The sequence below is a fragment of the Topomyia yanbarensis genome, chromosome 2 (genome assembly GCF_030247195.1).
Source record: "Topomyia yanbarensis strain Yona2022 chromosome 2, ASM3024719v1, whole genome shotgun sequence".
Lineage (NCBI taxonomy): Eukaryota > Metazoa > Arthropoda > Insecta > Diptera > Culicidae > Topomyia > Topomyia yanbarensis.
Window position 1 is genome coordinate 82,603,451 of NC_080671.1, and position 22,449 is coordinate 82,625,899.

Consider the following 22,449-nt stretch of genomic DNA (forward strand, 5'->3'; position numbering starts at 1 on the left):
ACTATAAAACATAAATCTAGCGCAAGGAATCGGAGGATCATCCATCACCAGAACGCAGGAACGTTCCGGCACTGGACTCACCAGTCACACCATCACGACCGGTGTGAATGTGCAACCGTTCTACAAAAAGACCACCGTTACCTCGTCCGGGTATGACTATCCGGTTCCGCAGAACGTTCCCTGCTACGAAGCCAACAAGGTTTGCACGCCGAACGAATATTGCGTGGACGGATTTGTGGACGAGGAACAGCTGAACCAGTTCAACACCAACAACCAGGTGAGTTCGATATATGTACATATGTAGTTGTTGCAGCTAGCACAGGACGGAATTAGACGGATGGACGACCAATGACGTATGGGTGGGTTCTTTCTCGCACCATTGCAAAGTGGATCTTCTTCAAATAAAAGTTGGAAAAAAAAATCATAAAGTTGGTTACATATTTTTGAATAATTATTTTTGATTGAGCCTAGGGATAGCATTTCTCATGTTCATGTTCACGTTCCGGGTCTATGTTTAGCAGTCTACGAGGTTTTTTTAGAATGAGAAACGTTTTTCTTTGACCGACATCTTCCGGGTTATTATTTTATTTTCATAACAATTAGATAGACACAACATAGAAGACATGACTTACAATGATTTGTTTTTAAAGCTAATCGTCGTTTTGCAATGTCACGGTAGTTGGTACATTGGTTGTTTAATCGGTTAGTTTTTGTTTTAAATTGATTTATAGAAAACCCTAAATTTGATTGTTGCTTACTATCGTGATTTGTTTCTTTTTTGGTGATGGCGGTTCTAAACTAGACTGATAGAGTTATTATTTGTGGGATATTAGCTTTGGGTCTTATTAGGATCGATACTTTTGACAACTGGAAGATTTTTTTAACTGATTAAACAGCCAATGTACCAGATACCGTCCCATTGTAAAACGAAAATTAGATTTAAAAAGCCACTGAACGTGCAACGAAACAAACCATTGTAAGTCATGTCTTCTATGCTGTGTCTGTCTAATTGTTATGTAAATGATTTTGATGTTTAATGTCTTTAAATATAGTATCCCCTGTAAATGATGCCAACCCGCATCGAAACGTTGGACAAAGAAATACGTTAATCGCTCTATAAAACCTCCCGTAGACTGCTAAGCCGAAATATAGACCCGGAACATCTACATCACAGTCGATATCTCTTTTCACAACGTTTATGTTCATGTTCAGTAATTTTGTATTAAAATTGACTTGCATTGAGGGGGTCATCTACTATCGAGGCTCTAAATTCAGCTGTTTTTTGAGAAATAAATTGCAAATTTTTATTTTTTATTTTGAAGCTACATGTTTAGACTTTTAAATATCAATTTTTAAAACTAAAAACAAGCAGTGGCAACCTCGAAACGTCATTGATTACATTTTTATAGTCTATAATTTTGACATATGACGAAAAAACTAAAAAAAGAAACAAATTGTTGTATAAGTTCTACAATTTGCGTAACAAAAAAAATGTGTCGCGGGAAAAAGGGGGTATCATTACTGAATAATTTTTTTTTATTGTTAGCGGATCAATACTTTTATGAAAAATCTTACTCGGCAGCAGTTTCCACATCAATGTAATCAATGAGATTTAATGGTCGCTAATGTATTTTTACTGGTCTGGTTAAAATTTAAAATTCGAAACATGCAGCTTTAAAATAAAAAATTAAAGCTAAAATCCATTCAGTTCATGCTTTGCAATTTATTTCCCAAAAAAACAGCCCAGTTTCGGGCATGAAGAGTAGAGAACCTCCTTAGTAATGAAAAAACAGAATATTAAAAATCTTTCGAAAGTGAAAATGAGTTGTCTATCTCGGTCAGAGCCGTCAATATGGTACATCTACAAAACACTAAAATGATGTGAAATTATAATGATAGGTAAACTGCAGATTTGTTCATTGTAACATTCGTAATACAGATGTTTAAAAGTAACAGGGCATCTTCTCAAAGGAACATCGAAAAAACTGATTTTAAAATATCCGACCGAAGCTGATTTCATACATTCAGCCGCAAATCGTGAACTGAATAATTGTGAATAATTGAACCCGACGGATGCACTTGTTTTTCAGGAAACTGCATATCAACAGCGATTAGGAAGACGATTATTAGGATGTGGCCAGTCGGTGAACTGGTTACTTTATTTAGTTTTTTCAGTTTCGTCCTAGTAGCCAACCGACGAAAAAGTCCTTATCAGAGCTGCTCCTCGACACACAACCAGTTTTTGACCATCCACACAAAAGGGCTATTTCTGTATGGCAGTACGAAAGTACCACTTCTCGTTAAGCACCCGACTTGACGCAGAGTTCCCCGGCGAGAGAAGTTCTCTCGAAACCGAGGTCAGTTCGACGATTCTGACGAAGCGAGGCTTCCTGTTTGCTGGTGCCCCGACGATCCGCGACTGCTGGTGTCTCGTCTCGATATACTCAGTATAGTCTTCGGCGGTGAATTTAGCTTATGCCGACAGAGTTCCGCGAAAGCGAAGGAAGTTCTCCTGATACCGATTCTTCTTTGTTTTCGCTATATTTCTGCTTATGCTCTGCCGGCAGGGTGCAGTGATCGATCCGGTGGTAAAGCGTGGCGTCCGATTCACTGGCACCCTGACGATCCATACACGGTGTTCTGTCACAGTCTACTCGACTAGTTCCCGATGGTGGATCTAGCGTAGTTTCTCGGCGGTGATAGCTCGCCCGAAATTGTTGCTCACTGTTCATCACGCCCTGTCCGCTGTAAAGCGGTCATTATCTGCGTCACCATTGTGTTTACCGCGTTCCACTTGTTTACGTCGCTTGTCATTCTAAGAACGACATTATCTGGGTTGATGACCGGTCCCCCGAACAAACGATAAGCTCATAATACCACCATGGTAATGGTCCAATTTCACATTTACTGCATGGGGTTCTGATTGTGATTTAAATGGGATCAACTCATGAAAATACCAAATTCATGGTCCGGTAGAACCCATATTAAAACCATATTTTGGTGTATTTATGGGTTATTGATACCATTTTATGGTGTTTTGATAATTGTGAAATTTGGCACGGACCATATTTATAGTCTTTTCAAGAGACTGTATGGTGTCAGAACCCATGAGAACCCGGTGTCTCCTCGACGTTCTAACACTCTGGGCACAACGGTGAAGTTGCGTGCCTAAACCGTTGAAGACATGTCCTCACGCAGCCGTGGCTCGCAGGAGTTGAGTCCGGTAGAAATTCACCTCTCCGTGCTTTCTACTGATCCATGTTGACAGGTTGAGCCGGTAGGTTCTCTTTTATTTCTCCATATTGCCCCATTCTTGCTGTCATCGAACCGATTCTCACCATCTTCCTTACGTTTCTGGTGTTTCACCGCTTGTAGCACTGAATATCCTTCACCAGGGTGATGTAGATTGGGATCAACCCGACAATTATGCATACTGCCTCCGACGAAATTGTTCTGTACGCGCTCGCGACTTGTGCAGCCATGATCCTCGCAATTGCGTTCGATCTGGTTGTTGAAGCTCAATCGATCGTCGTTTACCACTCCCAATTGCTTCAGCTCTGTAGCATCCGTCATAGTCAGTAGCGGTCCCTCATCCTGTGCAGCATTGTGGCGACGGCTTCCCAGCTGGCACTGTTAAACTATCCGAATAACCAATACTGTTGATACTCCTTTGCGAAATCCGAACTGCATCTTGGACAGCTCGTGCTCACTAGGGTGGGGCATTGTTATATGGAAAAACGTGATCATAGCCACATCAACCGAGCACAGCACTTTTTTGGTTCTTTTTGGGGTCCCAAACAACTGTGCAAAATTTGGGGTCGATTGGTGTTGACTCGGCGTAGCGCATTGCGTTTGAAATTTGTATGGAGATTAGTATGGGAAAACCTACATTTTTGCATTTTTAATTCTACAGACTACAATTATTCCTGTAGTGTGCCAACAAATAGATAGAAATATAGTCCAGGATATGCTGAACAACTTTGCCGCAGGATGTATGGTGTTAGAATGTCTCTAAGCCAAGTTATAGCTGTTCAAAGTTCGATACTTCGAATTAAATGCCAAAAATCATTTTTATTGCCAACACTGCGGGTGTTCCAATGGTATTTCATATAGCATTCCAAAACAACATTATATATTTTAGTTTTACCACATTGGTATTTTTTTTTTTTTTTACAATGGAGAAGACCTTTATGTCCTAGCCCAGTACACGTGCTAACGGTAGGGTCCAATCTACCACACGGGGTGCACTGGGGGCGTGTCGGACTCGAATGGTGACCAGCCATTAATACCGACTAAACTCCATTGGGCTCCGCCATCATTCCTCCCAGGAACTACCTCTCGGTATTACTTCTGGGGGGATGGCTGTACTAACTGTACTCATTCACGCGATCATACATCCTGTATGAGGCTTACTTGGGTGCTCTCTCAATCACACTTTGATTCACTCTCAAACACTCCCACATGAGGCTGACTTTTGTGCTCACCTTTTACGTTCCATGCGAGGCTGACTTGTGTGCTCACCTTACTCATTCCTTGCTAGGCTTACTTTTGTGCTCGCCCTACCCATCCATGTGAGGCTGACTTGGGTGCTCACCCTATCACCTGATTCACTCTCAATCGTGCCACTCTATTGTACCTTTGTCACTCCCTCTGGCATCCCATGTGGGACATTTTTCTTAGGCCCCACTTCTGACATACCATGCGAGGCTGACTTTTGTGCTCACCTTTTTCATTCCTTGCTAGGCTGACTTTTGTGCTAGCCTCTACCAACCTGTGAGGCTGACTTTTATGCTCACCCTTAACATGCAGTGTGAGACTGACTTGGATGCTCACCCTTTCACTCCTCTGCCACGCCATGAGGCATCGATAGCTTAGTTCCAACATACTACGCTACGACCCTCCCGTCTTGGCATGAGGCAGTCCACTTATACGCCTATACACTCACTCTTCTGTCTTGCTTCGGGGTGGCTGGGTTTACCCCTTACGCGGTTGCCATTCGCTGCGCCAACCTACCTCGGCATGAACAGACCATTCACTCTCTTATTTTGCGCTTGGCCTTTTTCGCTCCAGCTAACCAATCACTAGTTAGCCGTGCCCGCCGTCTGTTGCTCGGTTCGCCAGATTACCTGTAGCCTACTGGCAATCTGGATGGTAGCAGCCGAGACTGCGTTCCACTTCTCCACCGTTTGACACATCCGCTGAATAAGGGTATCCGGGGTTGTGTCCCAGCCACAGACGTCAAGCATTGCTCTTCTTTCGACGTCGAACCGATGACATACGAACAGTATGTGTTCGGCAGTTTCATCTACACCTGGGCAGTCCGGGCAGACTGGGACCTCCGCGTGCCCGAACCTGTGGAGGTACTGACGGAAACAGCCATGGCCTGACAGGAATTGTGTCAGGTGGAAGTGAACTTCCCCATGGGGTCTTCCCACCCAGCTCGATATGCTAGGTATCAGCCGGTGGGTCCACCTACCTTTCGAGGAGTTGTCCCACTCACGCTGCCATCTGGCGACCGAGGTCACCCTGGTGCGCTCGCGGGCTCCCCTATTTCCACGTAGCTCAAAGCACTCCTCATCTTCCCGAATGACCAGCCCGACTGGCATCATGCTCGCTATCACGCAGGATGCATCGTGTGATACCGTGCGGTAGGCAGATATCACTCTGAGGCACATCACGCGGTAGGTGCTCTCCAGTTTCTGTAGGTAACTGGTTACCCTCAGTGCTCTTGACCATGACGGGCCGCCGTACCTGAGGATAGATACGGCAACGCCTGCCAGTAACCTACGTCTACTGGCGCACACCTTTGAGCTGTTGGACATCATTCTCGATAGTGCCGCAACAGCAGTCGACGCTCTCTTGCACGTATAGTCGACATGGCTGCCGAAGGTCAGCTTGTCGTCTATGATGACTCCGAGAGACTTCAGACTTCGCTGTGAAGTGATCGCGACTTCTCCCACATGGATAACTGCATGTTGTGCCGACTTGCGGTTGTTGACGATAACTACCTCCGTCTTATGATGAGCGAGCTCCAGGCCTCTCGCGCTCATCCATTCCTCCACCGTGCTAATCGCGTGTTCTGCGGTTAGTTCTACCTCAGGGATTGACTCCCCGTAGACCTCCAAGGTTACGTCGTCAGCAAAGCCGACGATCTTGACCCCAGGAGGGAACTTCAGTCTCAGAACCCCGTCATACATGAGGTTCCATAGCACCGGGCCTAGGATCGAGCCCTGCGGGACTCCGGCGGTAATCGGAACCCTTTTCTGACCGGCATCGGTCTCGTATATCAGTACGCGGTTTTGGAAGTAACTTTCCAGGATCCGGTACAGACCCACCGGTAGGCTAAGCCGGTGTAACGAGAGCGCGATGGCATCCCAGCTTGCGCTGTTAAATGCGTTCTTCACGTCAAGTGTCACTAACGCGCAGTATCGAATACCTCGCCTTTTTCGTTGGATCGCTATCTCGGCAGTATTTATCACTGAGTTGAGAGCGTCCACTGTGGACTTACCCTTCCGAAAGCCAAACTGGTTGCTTGACAGACCGTCCGTACCTTCCGCGTACGGGGTGAGCCTGTTGAGGATGATCCTCTCAAGCAGTTTGCCAGTCGAGTCTATCAGACAGATTGGTCAGTACGCCGATGGGTCGCCTGGCGGCTTCCCGGGCTTCGGCAACAGCACCAGTTTCTGCCTTTTCCATCTATCGGGGAAACGGCACTCGTCGAGGCATCTCTGCATAGCTAGCCTGAACATGTTCGGGTTCGCTATGATAGCTGCCATTGGTATGTTTGGATGAATTATTCAATATCCTTAGCTCAATTTCATGAGCGTAGGTAGTTGAGCAATAGGGCGTAGTGAGGGGTGAAAGGGATGGGTAGGGAAATTTAATATGTAGAAATCATGAACTGAAATGTTGTCGAGTTGGAATGTTCAGATGAATTATTTCAAAACAATTACACAATGTCCTACGCATAATAGTAACGATGAAATAAAACACACTGTATCCCTTTGCCTTGACTTTTATCAATAGAAGTTACGTTACAGACTGAATCAACTGATGTCGAGTTGATATGTCAGAGGATGCATTGATTATATTTCAGTTTAATAGGCACTATGATTTGATGGGATGCTCATTTCGATGCTGTTCGATCACCTGAAGCAAAAATTGCTGTAGGGATCTGGTGGATTTCATGTTCAAATCCAGAAATTAGCTTCACGCCTCGTGATCGAACAGCATAGAAATGAGCATGCTATCAAATCATAATGCGTATTAAACCGAAATATAATCCTCTGACACATCAACTCGACATCAGTTGATTCAGTCTGTAACGTAACTTCTATTGATAAAAGTCAAGGCAAAGGGATACAGTATGTTTTATTTCATCGTTACTATTATGTGTAGGACATTGTGTAATTGTTTTGAAATAATTCATCTGAACATTCCAACTCGACAACATTTCAATTCAAATTTCTACATATTAAAGTCTCCCCCCATCCCCCCTCACCCCTCACTACGCCCTATTGCTCAACTACCTACGCTCATGAAATTCATCTAAGGCTTTTGAATAATTCATTCAAACGTACCAATGTGGTAAAACTAAAATATATAATGTTATTTCGGAATGCTATATGAAATACCATTGGTACACCCGCAGTGTTGGCAATAAAAATGATTTTTGGCATTTAATTCGATGTATCGAACTTTGAACAGCTATAACATGGCTTAGAGACATTCTAACACCATACATCCTTCGGCAAAGTTGTTCAGCATATCGTGGACTACACTTCTATCTATTTGTTTGTATACTAAAGGAAGAATTGTAGTCTGTAGAATTAAAAATGCAAAAATGTAGGTTTTTCCATACTAATCTCCATACAAATTTCAAACGCAATGCGCTACGCTGGGTCAACACCAATCGACCCCAAATTTTGCACAGTTGTTTGGGACCCCAAAAGGAACCAAAAAAGTACTGTGCTGAAAAAACGATCATTTTGCCCCACCCTAGTGCTCACCCTCCGTGCATTTTGTCACCCTGTTGAGGATGATTCTTTCCAGCAGTGTTTCGAATGTATTCAGCAGACATATAGGCCTATACGACCCCCTGTGGTTTCCTTGGCTTTGGAAGCAAAACCGGCTCCTAGACCTTTCACATTTCGAGAATGCTGCTTCGGGAAGAGACCCTCAATGTTTATCTTCAGCTTTCCCGGGCACATGCCAGCTCGTCGCTGTTGTGCTATCTTATGACAAACGCCATTTTGGGGTAAACTGAGTTAGATATGCCACATTACTCGTCTAACGAATCTCTACAAGATGGCGTTTCCAGAATTTTGAAATTTTACTTGGTTACTGAAATATAGCGAGAAAAGTGATTAGAAATTGTGAGTTTTTTGCTTCAAATCATTATATCTTGGGATTGGCTCAAGTTATAATAAAATTTTAGTTGCTTTTATGTGTAAAAATGTCGTAAGAACACAATGGCATAATAATTTTCAAAAGAAAATTACATGTATTGGGAGAAAAATGCAGTTTTAGCTTTAAACTGGAAATATTGCCTATTTGGCAACACTGTAACTAAAAATAACTATTTTTTCTAGATTTCCTGACTCATTTCCTTCAAAATGCATCTAACCGATTGTTTATAGACCAAATGAAGCCAAAGATATGAATAAAAGTTAATAATTGATGGTTTTTTCTATGGAAAACTTTCCATGCACGGTTATGACACGCCATACAAATTTTGTCATAAATACACACCTATGACACGTGTGAGTGCGACTTTTGTTTATATTTTTAGTGAAAACTCGCAACATAGTCAACCGATCTTCGTAATATTTGAGAGATTAGTACAGAATAGGTAGAAGCATCAATTGTCTTCTCTGAGTTGTTTCTACCATTTATAAGTTTCATGATATTCAATCTCAAACTTTAAAAATCGTTTTTCTCGAAATGTGCAAAATGGCGCTTGTCATAAGATAGCACAACAGCGACGAGCTGGCATCGACGGGCCCGAAGCCATCACGACATGGTACGCATCCTCCCACGGATTGGCGTTTACTTCTTGACACAGCTTCTTGTGACTATCTGACTAGCAAAGCTTCATCTCCCGCTTTAAAGCGGCCTTAGCTTCCCGAAACGACGTCTTGCGCGGAGGAAAATAACCCTTAGGGTTAAATCCTCTATTATAAACAACATCTAACATCTAACGACTCCTTGCGCTCCTCCCTATCTGGATCCGATACTGCTCTCTGAGCCCACCCTCTAGGTCTGAGACAGGCAGCGCATAACGTACTGCGCGTCTCGTTACCACCCTACACGCTCTTGTATTGGTTATTCTACTGCCGCACTTCATAGCCCAGGCGTTCAAGTCACCACCAATGACTACCAGCTTCCGACCGACCAATTGCTCGGTTGAGTGCTCCAGTATTAGGCTGAACTACTCTACTGTCCACCTTGGAGGAACGGAACAGCTGCACATGAAGACGCCGTCGATTTTGACGATCACGAAGCCTTCGTATGAGCGTTCTACCATTTATTGAATGGGGAATCTGACCATAATTTGTATCACGGCCGTTCCTGGTTTTGCCGCCACCCACTTGCGTCACACATTGTTTCTAGCGCAGACAACCACAACAGTTGCTGTGCGGTGTCACAGTGATTCAGATTTATCTAGGGTTATCTCCATTACCGTTGGCCTACAGGCGTCCTCTTGTAGTTAGGGCATTTGAAGCCACCCGTCTGATGGTAGTGACCGTCCTCTGAAGTGCAAAGCACCTCTCCCCATATTTCCAGCACATCTTGGATCTATCCGGGTCTTTGCAAGCCCCTACTAAATGTCCAAAACCCAAATTCTTTAAGCATTTCTCCGCTTGTTTATTCACTCGAGAGGTGGCTATCAATGCGCATCTCGACCATCCAACCATAACTTTGCCTACCTCTAGCGCCTTATCAGCAGCGGTTACCGGTAAACGAATCATTGCTGTCTGAGCTCCTCCGTACCCCTTCTCTAACTGGATCGTCATGTGCACCTCGCCCAGGTTGCACTGCTGCTTCAGTGCACCTCTCAGCTTGTCTTCCGTTATGATCTCATCGAGGTTCTTACTCACAATCACCGTCTCCGGGCTTAAGGCTTTAACTTATGTCTCTTCACGCAGTGATTTGATGATTATCTTCTGCATAGTCGACCTGTTAATCGTAGGTTCCTCTTTCAGCTCGAAAAGCATCTTACCTTTTTGGGTACGCCTGGTTCTCATCACATTTTCCCCCAAATCCCTTAGCTCCGGATCCGCTCTGATCTTCTTGAGGAGAGATGCATACCTCGTCGCGTCATTGGTTTTGACGAGCACGACTTCTCCCGTTGGCGCCTTCTGTCCAGCCGGAGGTTTTACTTTCCTCTTCTGCTTCCCTTTTCTTTCTTCCTTCCGCTTTTGCTGTTATCCGTGTTTCTCCTTCCGATCTACAACGGTACTCCAGCTATCTCCCGGTTGAGTCTGCCTCTTGGACCCGCCATGTCTTCCGTAGGTTCTTGCCCTCTAATCGCGGAAACTAGCGTGTTCTCCACTCCAACTAGCTTCTCCTTCCCCTGCTTCGGGGGGCGAGGAAGACAGTAGCCTTAGTCGACGCCAATACTCGCTCAGCTATATCAGTCCTCAGCGTTGCCGTGTCATACTCCTTCACGGCAGACAGTAGTTCCTTTCGGATCCTGAGAACCATCCCTGTTTCCGCACATCAAAGCGTCTGTATGGTTTGTCGGTGAAGATTCTTTATCTGCCTTGTAAAACTCTGGGACTTTCTGTTTTGTTCTTTTACTATTTATTGCAGCGTATTATATCAGACTGGCAGACACGGAGAACAGTTAGCGACCGAACTTAGACTGTATTGAAACGTGTATAGACGGATTAACGGAAACGGAATAACGAATGACTGTACTAACTAAACTGTATTCACATAGTAATTTAAAAACGTATAAACGTAGAAACGTAAAGAACGTATCTGATCTGGCGTGAGCTGGGCTTTTATAGTCCTGATACACTTGTGGACGAACACTATTGGTTCAACCAGAAACCCTTTTCTGACCGAAAACATATTCTGACTTGGCAATAATGCCAACAGAATGATAAATTATACTCACTACAACTACACGAAATGATTCTAATCTAAATGGTATTCAGATTGCACGTATGCTATGTGTACAGTGAAACCTTATTATTCTGACGACGATAGATTAGAAGTAGGCGCAAACAATCTCCTTAATGGACTTATGGACATTATTTCTCGCGTCCACCAACTTATGGAGCTCCTCCATGAAGCACTTCGCTGTCACTACTTGTGTATGTATGTGTGTATATGTGCGTTTGGGTGTGTACAATCCACCGTCTACTGAATGGCAAGGCTTTTATGGAAGAAACTTGTCTGCCTATTTTTGCCCTGGAGATGAAAGGTGATAGCTCTATTATGCATCCAACTATTTATTTCAAGAATGCTTGGTGTTACGCGTGCATTCTGAGATCGCATTCATACATAATAAGCCCCGCACGAATACATGCGCGTAACGTTTGGAGATGTGCACTTCCAGGATAAAAAATACAATTCTTGATTCTGGCATGTATTTAGCTCAAGCAAAATATTTTGATTAATTATCGGTATGCGTCAAAAAATAACATAATACGATCTCACCAACGTCCGGTTCTTAATTAATTAGTTGATTTGGCGAATCTACGGTAAGAATTGGTGACTTTTTAGTGGCTCGAAACGCGCAGGTGCATATCAAAATTGTTAGAAGTTACGGTACAATAACTATGCTGAATTGCATGTTCGGGTATGTTCGGCCATCTATATCAGCTTCTTTCTCCGAACAGCCTAGATAAGCCGTGTAGTGTCGGTAGTGGTTGTTTCAACCGGCTAAGAATTACACTACGGACTACCTGTTCCGGTGGTAACACCAAACAGGGAACCCCAATTCCATAGTGTCATGCGACCCGTGCTATGGGTAAAATTGTTGAGGGGGTTTAAAATATTCTCAATGGCGAACGGAGCCTGGGAAGAGCTGGGCGAACTCCCCAGAAACTGGCTGTGGTCCACTAGGAGGTTGATAACTCTATTATCTTTCTCCGGACAAAACCAGCCTAGAGGCCGCGTGGCATCCGGCGGGTTGAAGTATGTCAGTTATGGAAATAACTGTCAAATTCATTCCCAAAGGTGGCCGCGTCACTTATGGGGAGGCAAAGAGCTTTAGACCGATCAGTCTGACCTCCTTCCTTCTCAAATCAGTGGAACGTTTAATCGACCACTACATTCGGGATGGTAGCTTGGGCGAGCACCCGCTGCATGCAATGCAACATGCATATCAGCGGGGGAAGTCTACTACCACCCTGTTACACAATGTTGTCTACAACATTGAAAAAGCTTTTTCACAAAAGCAATCAAGTTTAGGAGTTTTTCTCGATATTGAAGGTGCTTTTGACAATGTGTCTTTTGAATCCATTTTGGAAGCAGCACGAGATCATGGAGTACCTTCATATATCACGAACTGGATACACGCAATGCTTAGCAACCGACATCTGTGCTCATCGTTAAGACAAGTAGAGATGAGGAAACTGAGTGTCTGCGGATGTCCTCAAGGTGGTGTGCTGTCACCACTTCTATGGAACCTTGTCGCCGATAGCTTGTTGAGAAAACTAAATGAGCTTGGGTTTCCGACGTATGGTTTCGCCGATGATTGTCATATGGTGATCACCGGTATTTGCATTGGCACACTTTTTGATTTGATACAACAAGCCTGATGTGTTGTTGAGCAGTGGTGTCTTCATGTTGGACTATCAGTTAATCCAAATAAAACCTCAATGGTGCTTTTCACGCAACGAAGGATTAAAACCCGAGCTCGTCCATTGCAGTTTTTTGACTATGAAATTATTGTCGAAGATCAAGTTAAGTACGTTGGGGTAATTCTCGACTCAAAACTTAATTGGACAGCTCACATCGATTTCAGGATCAAGAAAGCTTGCATGGCCTTTGGCCAATGTAGACGGGCTTTCGGAAAATCTTGGGGACTCAAACCCAAGTACATTCAGTGGATCTACACAACAATTGTTAGACCAATACTGGCATACGGGTGCCTTGTTTGGTGGCAGAAGGGAGAAGTCATGACAATCCAATCAAAGATAAACCATCTTCAGAGGATGGTCTTGATGGCGATGACTGGTGCGTTCTCGACAACACCTACTGCTGCTCTCGAGGCACTCTTGAACATAAAACCACTACATGTGTTTCTGAAACAAGAAGTACTTTCTTGTGCATACCGTCTTAAGGTTACTGGGCTCTGGAACAGTAACCAAATAGATCGTGTAACTAGCCACACAAGACTGTGGCCCCAAATGGTTACTTGGGATGAATATACACTTGCTCCCAGTGACCTTACACTCACATGTAGTTTTTCTTCTAAAACTTTCAATGTGAGAATTCCTCTTCGTGAGGAATGGCTGTCTGGCTGGATGGAGCGACAACTTGAAGAATACGTAGTTTGTTATACGGACGGTTCTTTGTTGGAGGGCCGAGCCGGTGCTGGTGTCTATTGTCATGAAATGAGATTAAACCAATCTCATTCGCTTGGTAGGTACTGTACCGTATTCCAAGCAGAAATCTTTGCGATTCTGTGTGGCGTACAATCCGCACTTCAACAGGGAATTTGCGGTAAAAGAATCTATTTTTGCTCTAACAGTTAGGCTGCCCTGAAAGCACTTAGTTCGGCAGATTCGAGATCGAAATTTGTAACCGCATGTCGAACTCAAATCGAAGAACTTAGCAATTCAAATGCTATCTACCTTCTAAGGGTACCCGGTCATTCCGGCATTACTGGAAATGAATGGGCGGACGAATTGGCTAGAGCTGGCGCTGCGACTGATTTCGTTGGTCCAGAACCAGTTCTACCACTGTCAATAAGTTGGATAAAGCACAAGATTTGCTCTTGGGCTGCATTCGAACATGCCAACCATTGGCGTAGCTTGCAAACTTGCGTTCAAACAAAGGCTTTTCTGCCGGATGTGAGTCCGAAAATGTCAAGAAATTTGTTGCATTTTTCCAAGCACAACTGCAGTATTCTGGTCAGGGCACTGACTGGACATTGCGAACTCAATTATCACATGGCTACTATTCAGCGCGTTGAGTATTATTCATGTGATCTTTGTGAATCCGATTACGGAACATCATATCATTTGATATGCAATTGCCTTCTATTAATGCAATTGCGCATCCGGATTTTTGGTTCTCCATACATAGATGAACCTATGTACAGAGAGCTGAAATTTAAGGATATGCTTTTGTTCCTAACCCAGTGTGGTAAAGAGCTATAGTTTTTTAGCCGTATTTGAATGACAATATCTCTTCGGGGGTGTTGTCGTTCTGTTATCTCAATATCCCAGTGGGGGTGTTGATATATCCGCTCACTGTTTGAGTAGAGGTTCTAAATCCCTCCGGGGGTTGGAAGTTTTATTCCTGCTGTTGTAGCACCTGCAGATCGTTCAGCATCACTGCGGGGGTGCAGAATGCTCTGTTTTAATTGTTCTGTGTCGTTGTTTTCCTTACCCCTAACCTTACCACTTCCCCAATCCTTCCCATCAGGAAAATGATGAAAAGACGATTCTTGGCAAGGCACAAATCTCCGATCAACATGGGGAACGTGCCATTTGAGCCAGACGCTACTGATTCCTGATTCCTGATGTATGTGTGTATATGTGCGTTTGGGTGTGTACAATTCACCGTCTACTGAATGGCAAGGCTTTTATGGAAGAAACTTGTCTGCCTATTTTTGCCCTGGAGATGAAAGGTGATAGCTCTATTATGCATCCAACTATTTATTTCAAGAATGCTTGGTGTTACGCGTGCATTCTGAGATCGCATTCATACATAATAAGCCCCGCACGAATACATGCGCGTAACGTTTGGAGATGTGCACTTCCAGGATAAAAAATACAATTTTTGATTCTGGCATGTATTTAGCTCAAGCAAAATATTTTGATTAATTATCGGTATGCGTCAAAAAATAACATAATACGATCTCACCAACGTCCGGTTCTTAATTAATTAGTTGATTTGGCGAATCTACGGTAAGAATTGGTGACTTCTTAGTGGCTCGAAACGCGCAGGTGCATATCAAAATTGTTAGAAGTTACGGTACAATAACTATGCTGAATTGCACGACATAATCTCGAATTTTAAATCCCACTGGTTGACACTGTTTATAGTTGATGATACATTTTTTTCGAATGCCTTTGAGAACCGATCCTGACGTTCTAGAAACAAACGGAAAACGCCATTTTGATCATTTCCTTCTAGTTTACGATAAACAATATGTGGTAACAGCACAGACAAGTTGATCTTTTTTATTGAACAGTGTAACCTTTGGTAAATGATTTACAGATCCTGCAGTTATCGGAGAGACTTAACGGACTATTAAATATTGGGATACTCAAAATAGCTTTATGTACGTAAAGTGTGATCGGTTTTGGTACCCGTGCAGTACTAAGCTGGAGAAAAACTTTGATATTGCGGTAACAAAATGCTCAAATGCGCTTAACATTGGTTGAGATGATCAGCAATTTAAATTTGATATAATTTAGTAACATGGTATTTTCAGAATCTGATCTGATACACATAACTTGTTTTCTGATTGTCAATTTCAGTGGTTATTATAGAAGGATTGTCATATAAACGCTCAAAATCATACTGAATCTTTGCGCGTGGTTTAAAAAAAAGTTTCTATGTTAAAGGCCGAAACTTTTTATTAATTTTGAAAACGATTTGTATATATTACTCAGTCATCTAACCTCAAGTAGGAGGAAGTTGGTCTGTAGATCCGCATTCTCATCCTAAGCACAACGGTAAGAAGACCTCCAAGTTTAAGGTGTAACGCATTCTACTACTCCGAATTGCGATATGTATTTTGCAATTTGATCACTATATGTACACGGTGCTAAGTCAAGCAGTCTTACCTCTATTTTGTCATTTTATATTGCGCACTTCCCACTAACCAGGACTTCGTACTTTTAAAGCGCGAGTGATAAAACTGTTAGTGAAAACTGTGAGCTGTCAAAACATGTATATTTAAAGTGATAGAGATGGTACTCTCATAGAGAGGCCAGTCGAACTAACCAGTCTATGATAAAAATGTTAAGAGCACAGTGCGGTTCGAATCCATTTTTTAGTGTTACAAGCAATATATACAGATATTGATGAGTAGATGATAATTCCGAACATAGACGATTTTTGTAAGCCTAATCTGCATTTTCACTTTCAGAAAAAAACCACCTCACGAAGCCTCGGTCGATTAGAATAAAATTTGAGGTTAACAACCGCAGTTGAGTCGGAGCAAGGCTTTTTCATCAACTTTACTCATGACGGCAAGAACAAATCCAATTGCTCGTTCGTGTAGAACAAAAAGATAATCAAAAGATGGGTATAATTCCAAAAAGAGGTTAATCTAGAAAGTTTTTTATCATTTTGTTTTATAGTCGTATTGAGCCCCTCAAACTATGAAGCAATACTCTTTCACCTATATTTTTAACTGCTACTTGAGCATTGCTAAATTCGAAAACACCTGCGAGCAGGTGAGTTGTTACTACACTCTCCATCGCAAAATGGACAGAAACCAATAATGCAAATTGGCATTCTCCATATGCACTGGATGCGCTGCATAATAGTTAATTTATCGAAATGGCATTCGCGAAAGGTCTAGGTTGGGCATTGTGCACTTTCAGCACAATTGCAACTCGACCTCCGCCAGAAATAGTCCGAACAAACAAGATGATTCCTTAATATTTTTAACGGCTTGGCAATAAACCGGCCTTTTCGTATGGTTGTTATTTAATTTTATATTTATTACCACCTTTTGCCATTGCTCCAATCGCCTCCCCCATCCTGCCACACCGCCACCTGCATTAGGTAAACATTTTCAACAATTATTTAACATAAGTACGCATATGAATTGAGCATGCATGGTTTGAATATTTAAGCAGTAGTAAACATCACTAGCAGCCGCTCCGTGTTTGCCCTCTCCTCACATCTAGGTTGAACATAAGCAAATAGCATGTTTCCACGAATCCCCAACCGAGCCGCGGGCCATATCCAACGTGGACATCAGCAACCAGCTGATACAATCGCTTTTTAAAACGAAACGAAATCTGATAGCGCACATGCAAAAACTCTGACTGCTGGATGCTATATGAAAAAATAACATTTGCACCCCACGTCAAACGCCGTCGGATTTTCGTGGGTATCTCCGCGGGTAGAAGAAGAAAAAAATGCTCAACTCAACTAATGATTTAAATGCAATTTAAGTTGGCATACCGTGCTTAACCTTTGCAAATGACCCGCTTCTTATCATGGGTGTTCTCTGTACAATTAGCTAGGCGCCTCCGTACCTCGCTGTGCGGGCACAGCTTTAATACTGTACCAGCGATCTTCGCGAGATCATCCGGGTTGCTCGATTCATGTCGTATGGATTTGGACCCGAAGAGAAGTGCGGTAGCAATTAGCTAAGCCGGTGCTACCTGTATCTTCTGGCGAACATTTCTTCGTTGTTTACGATGTCCAACGCCACGGGGAGCTTGCGGGAGATCGTCGGATCGTGCTACTGATCCTTGCCGAGTCGTTATAGGTTAATGTATGGTGGACATGCGATTTTGGTCGACAGATAGAAGCCATGTGTTCGAGCAGCATGTATGTGTGTGTGTGTGTGTGTGTTTTCTAGTTAAGATGATAGTCAACATTCGTGCGTTTGACATTCAAGGATAAAAACCGATTTTGTCAGATGGTGGAAAATGTCAAACTTCCGAATGATGCATTTGATTAGCATATTAAGATACGACAGTTATTAAGATAGTTACCGATCAAGTAATTTTTCGTATGAAGTGTGCCTAAACATCAACAGCTAAATTTGTTATAATGGTATCTAACAAATCGGAGATTCTAGAGTATGGTTCGTACTAGGCGGGAAAATTTATAAATTGTTTGACCAACCTAATAACCAAAATTAAGGTTTTGAAATGTGTGCAAAATTGTCATGTCATGGCAAGTAATTGATAAGATTGCTTTATTTTTACATTATTCGCAAGCTGAATAAATGATTACATCCACATTACAACAATCCTTGTAATAGATGTTTTTTACGTCTTCTTGCAATACGAGGAGGTATCTTAACAAAAGATAAAAAATATTTATTTAAAAACAAAAGAGCAAAATAATTTATTCTTCCGCAAATTCCCGGTAGACGTACCGATTGCACATCATGCAGAATCGAATATTTCAGTTTGGAATAGTGTGCAGTATCTACCAAGTGAATGGTATTGGTCTAATCTCATTTCACGACAGTAGACACCATCATCGACTCGACGCTCCAAAAAATCGTCATTGTATCAAACTGCGTATTTTTCAAGTTTTCATCTTGGCAACCATTCATCGCACAGAGAAATCCTGTAAGGTCACTGGGAGAAAGACCTTTACGTATCCAACTAAAAACACACCTTTAACAGGTCGACAGCGACAAATTGAAATGTTCATATTTGTGCCAATTTTTAAGTCATTTGGAAACATTTGGATGTTTTGAATTGAGCAACTCATCCACTTTCTGATTCTGCTAAATAGGAACCTTGTGTTTGGAGATCCGGCTTTCCGGGGATTTGTCCAAATACTCGGATATTGAAATAGAATTCTAGCAATATAAATATCAAATATTTTGAATTTTTCTCAAAAATCCGTATCTTATCGTTATGGAGCCATTTAACGATTTGATCCCGGCCCAACGGAAACGTGTTTCGGAATGACCGTTCGAGGGTCAAACCATCCCTAACGTTTGAATACAGTATACTGAGGCAGTTCTAAGACATTCAGAATCCCGTCGAAATTTTCAAACAGTAGTCCAGTACCGGAATTTAATTTAGAAAATTCGATTTCTCGGGTACCATATGAATTCGTTCAGTTTTGTTTCACTGTCAAGATCAGTTTCAAAATGCCACCACGAATAAGCAATCAGAATATATTGTCTTCATTGGCTCGTTCTCCATATTTTTTCGGAGATTTGTGCCTTGCCATGCCGTCTTTCTTGATGGGAAGGAAAACGGAATGGTAACACAATAGAATCAGAACACAAAACAAAAAACAGTCTTGATTATTCTAAAGTATAATGAACTATACTGATAAAACCTATAGTTTGTTGCTACACTGGTTTAGAAACAATAGCATATCCTTGAATTTTAGCTCCTTGTACATAGGTCCATCTATATATGGAGAACCAAAAATGCGGATTCATAATTGCATTACTGCAGGGTAGTTACATATCAAATGATATGAAGTTCAGTAATCGGATTCACAAAGATCATACAAATCATACACAGCACGCTGAATAGCAGCTATATGATAATCCAGTTTGCAATGTCAAATCAAAGCCTTGATTAGAATACTGCTATTGGGCTTAGAAAAATACAACAAATTCTTCGACATCGGACTTTATTATCACAACTGTTTGTGCAAAAACTGTAAAATATCAAACACGTTAGCTTATTATCGTCTATAGCGAATCCAGGAATGAATATTAAGTACATGACCATCATGTAATCCAAATGTAAATCCAACCATTTGCGAAGACACAAACTTTCGCTATGACAGAGATTCGCTTGATACAGATACTCCGTTTGTGACTGGCATTTGTTGTGACTCCATTCATTTTGTCCTTGGCACGGAGAGACACATGGACTCGTGGACTTCGGTCGCCTCTTATGACATCGAAGCAGGAAACCGGTGACTCAATTATTGGCTGAACCATGACGTTGAGCAGGAATAGCCATGAAGTTAGTGCAAGTTATGGGAATGCTAAATGATTTACTCTAATATTTAAGTATGTTTATTTTGGTTTGTTTGCTTGCTTACTTTCTGTTCTGTTAATAACTCGTCGCTTTAACGTTTGTCCAAATACAAATATATTAATAGTGAATACTCTAACGATTTTTCAAGGACACGTTTCAAGCCCACTGAAAAAATCACTCAGTCAAAGTCAAAGTGACAATTTAATTTGGAGAACTTTGTCCGAAACTGGCAACACTGAGCAATTTTGATTATTTTTTAAGTTACTGTAACTGGTGTGTTAGTGTTTTCAGGGAAGCAAAAATTCTAGATTCTAATTCGAAATAATAGGATAAGGGCTAATGAAAATATTTCTATTCTCGAGACGAAGTTAACATTATTCCACATGGATAGCTGCATAAATTTAGAAGGTTGTTCTGGTATGGAATTCCGGGACGAAGCCGTCGATGAAGGTCTGTTTACGGCAGTAATTGTGTGGTACCTGAAAATAGCAATGGAAATGGGATTGAACACTGGCTATTTAGCAGCATTTCGGAGCATTTGTCCTTTGGTTAATAATATAAAGGCGGCACGGAATATTTCCCGGTAACGTAAGAATTTCAACAACGACTGACCATAATAGAAAATTAGTAAACTAAGCACTCGAATTCTGTGTACCTGTCTGCTCGCAGGATTCGATGATCGTTACTAGGGGTCAAATTTTCACTTCCCCGAACTGAAATATCAAAGGCGTCTTAAATTGAATAAATTATATTTGTTTATTCTGCACATAAATTAGGTTTCCATACGTCGATCACAATCAATGGATTTTCAAAATTTTAAAACACTATCTTATGCGTTTTATTGATAATGTGCCAGGTATGAAATAAGTAACATGCAACCACCTTGCAGGTTGAGGCTGTTATGCGAAATACTATATTATGTAGCTGGATGGTCATTGTTAGATCGAGATTCTTTGTTCCCGCGGAATACGCGTAAACGTTTCTGTTTCCAGGTCACCAAACATGAAATTAATCGATGGTGTCAAACATCGATCCCAAAAGATTGGGTGAAAAAATAACAATTACAAATACGAAAATTTTCCAAAATTTTTCTCATTTCGTTAATGTGTAGGACAAACAAAAGCGGTCCTAGTGCACTACTCTGTAGTACACCATGGTTAATTTCGGCTTCTAATTATGTAGCGCGGTTGTACCTTGTAACTCGCGTACGTTTTTTTAAGTAACTGCGAAATCACTCAAAAGCATTTTATCTTATACCATATTGTTCCGAAATACAAATCAGTTTAAGGCGATCAATCGTTTCAAACGATCGTTTTAAGTAAACAAAAACTGCCAAAACAACTTTTCTTTTGAAAAACTAAAACTTTCTCGTAGATCGGTAGAATGTTTATCAGCCGACACTTGGTGAATTTGGAATTTATGGAACTGTAATTACGACCGTCTTCTTTCACGCTTCCGCTTTGCCGGAGCATCTCATTAATAATTGTTAACAGTTTGTCAGCCATAATAGAAAACGCATCCAACAGCACCCGCTTAGTAACATTATCCGTTTCCGAACAATTTTTAAGGTCCGAGACAATTTCCTTAAGTTTAGCCTCATTGATGGCCCTGAAAACACAAAACTGATTTTCGGTTATGGTTGGTTGATTTTGATTACTTGCATCATAGAAATCATAGTACTGCCGGGATAGTGAAATGATATTTGGCAGTGTTGCTTTATTTCTAGCTAATTTATTCACTTATTTTGACAAATAAAGTTATTGTCGTCAAATGAGTATAAATGGTCAAATTGAACACAAATTATGCGGTAAAGTATAACAAGTATTTACCATACCCACCTCAAATTCCATCACGGCAAAAGGCTGTATTTAAAAACGTATTGAGTATTTTGTCTTAAAAATTTGGGTAGAAGTAGTTTAGAGTGTATTGTTTACACTGTATTTTTATCGTTGTAAATTTTTCAAAAATTGGAAAAAAATGGCGTCACCCGAAAAGCAACGCATGAATGGATTTTTCGCCAGCACCTGGAAAATTCTCAACTCTATTTTCGGGACATCGGAAAACAACTCGGAATCGTGCAGTCAACGGTGAGTCGTGTGATTAACCGTTACTACCAAACTCTGAGCATTGAAAGGAAGTATAAATGCGCTCAAAATGGACGTTCTATTAGTGATCAGGATCACAAGCGAAGAGTTACGTCAAAGTAGAAGCAGAAACTTTCAAAGTTTGCTTATAAATACATGATTTAGCAAGCGATCTGCTCATGTGGCAAACGGAGTACACCGTTCGTAACTACCGGGACTGTAAACGGGGTAATATACCTCAAGGAGTATCTACAGAGGTGTCTGCTTCCTTTGTTGAAGCAACACGAGGGCCCTACGATCTTCTGGCCGGATCTAGCTTTGTGACACTATTCAAATGTTGTTCTGGAGTGGTGCGAAGCCAGCGGGAACACTTTCGTACCCAAGGACATGAACACCCTCCCCTCGACGCACTGGAACTAAGGCCCATCGAAAAATACTGGGCAATTAAGAAGTAGGCACTGCGGAAACATCCCAAGGAGGTAAAATCTCTGGAAGACATGAAGAAAAAGTGGGTTTCC

At 41.9% G+C, this 22,449-nt stretch overlaps 1 protein-coding gene across 3 annotated transcripts in view; it reads left to right on the forward strand.

Moving 5' to 3' along the window:
* The window catches only part of LOC131678649 (inactive serine protease scarface), a 191,160-nt gene that overhangs the window by 35,888 nt on the left and 132,823 nt on the right, over positions 1–22,449 (forward strand). For all 3 annotated transcript variants that reach the window (XM_058958888.1, XM_058958889.1, XM_058958890.1), the window contains exon 3: positions 21–277. In XM_058958888.1, the coding sequence (XP_058814871.1) occupies positions 21–277 (257 nt within the window). The remainder of the gene's footprint in view (positions 1–20; positions 278–22,449) is intronic.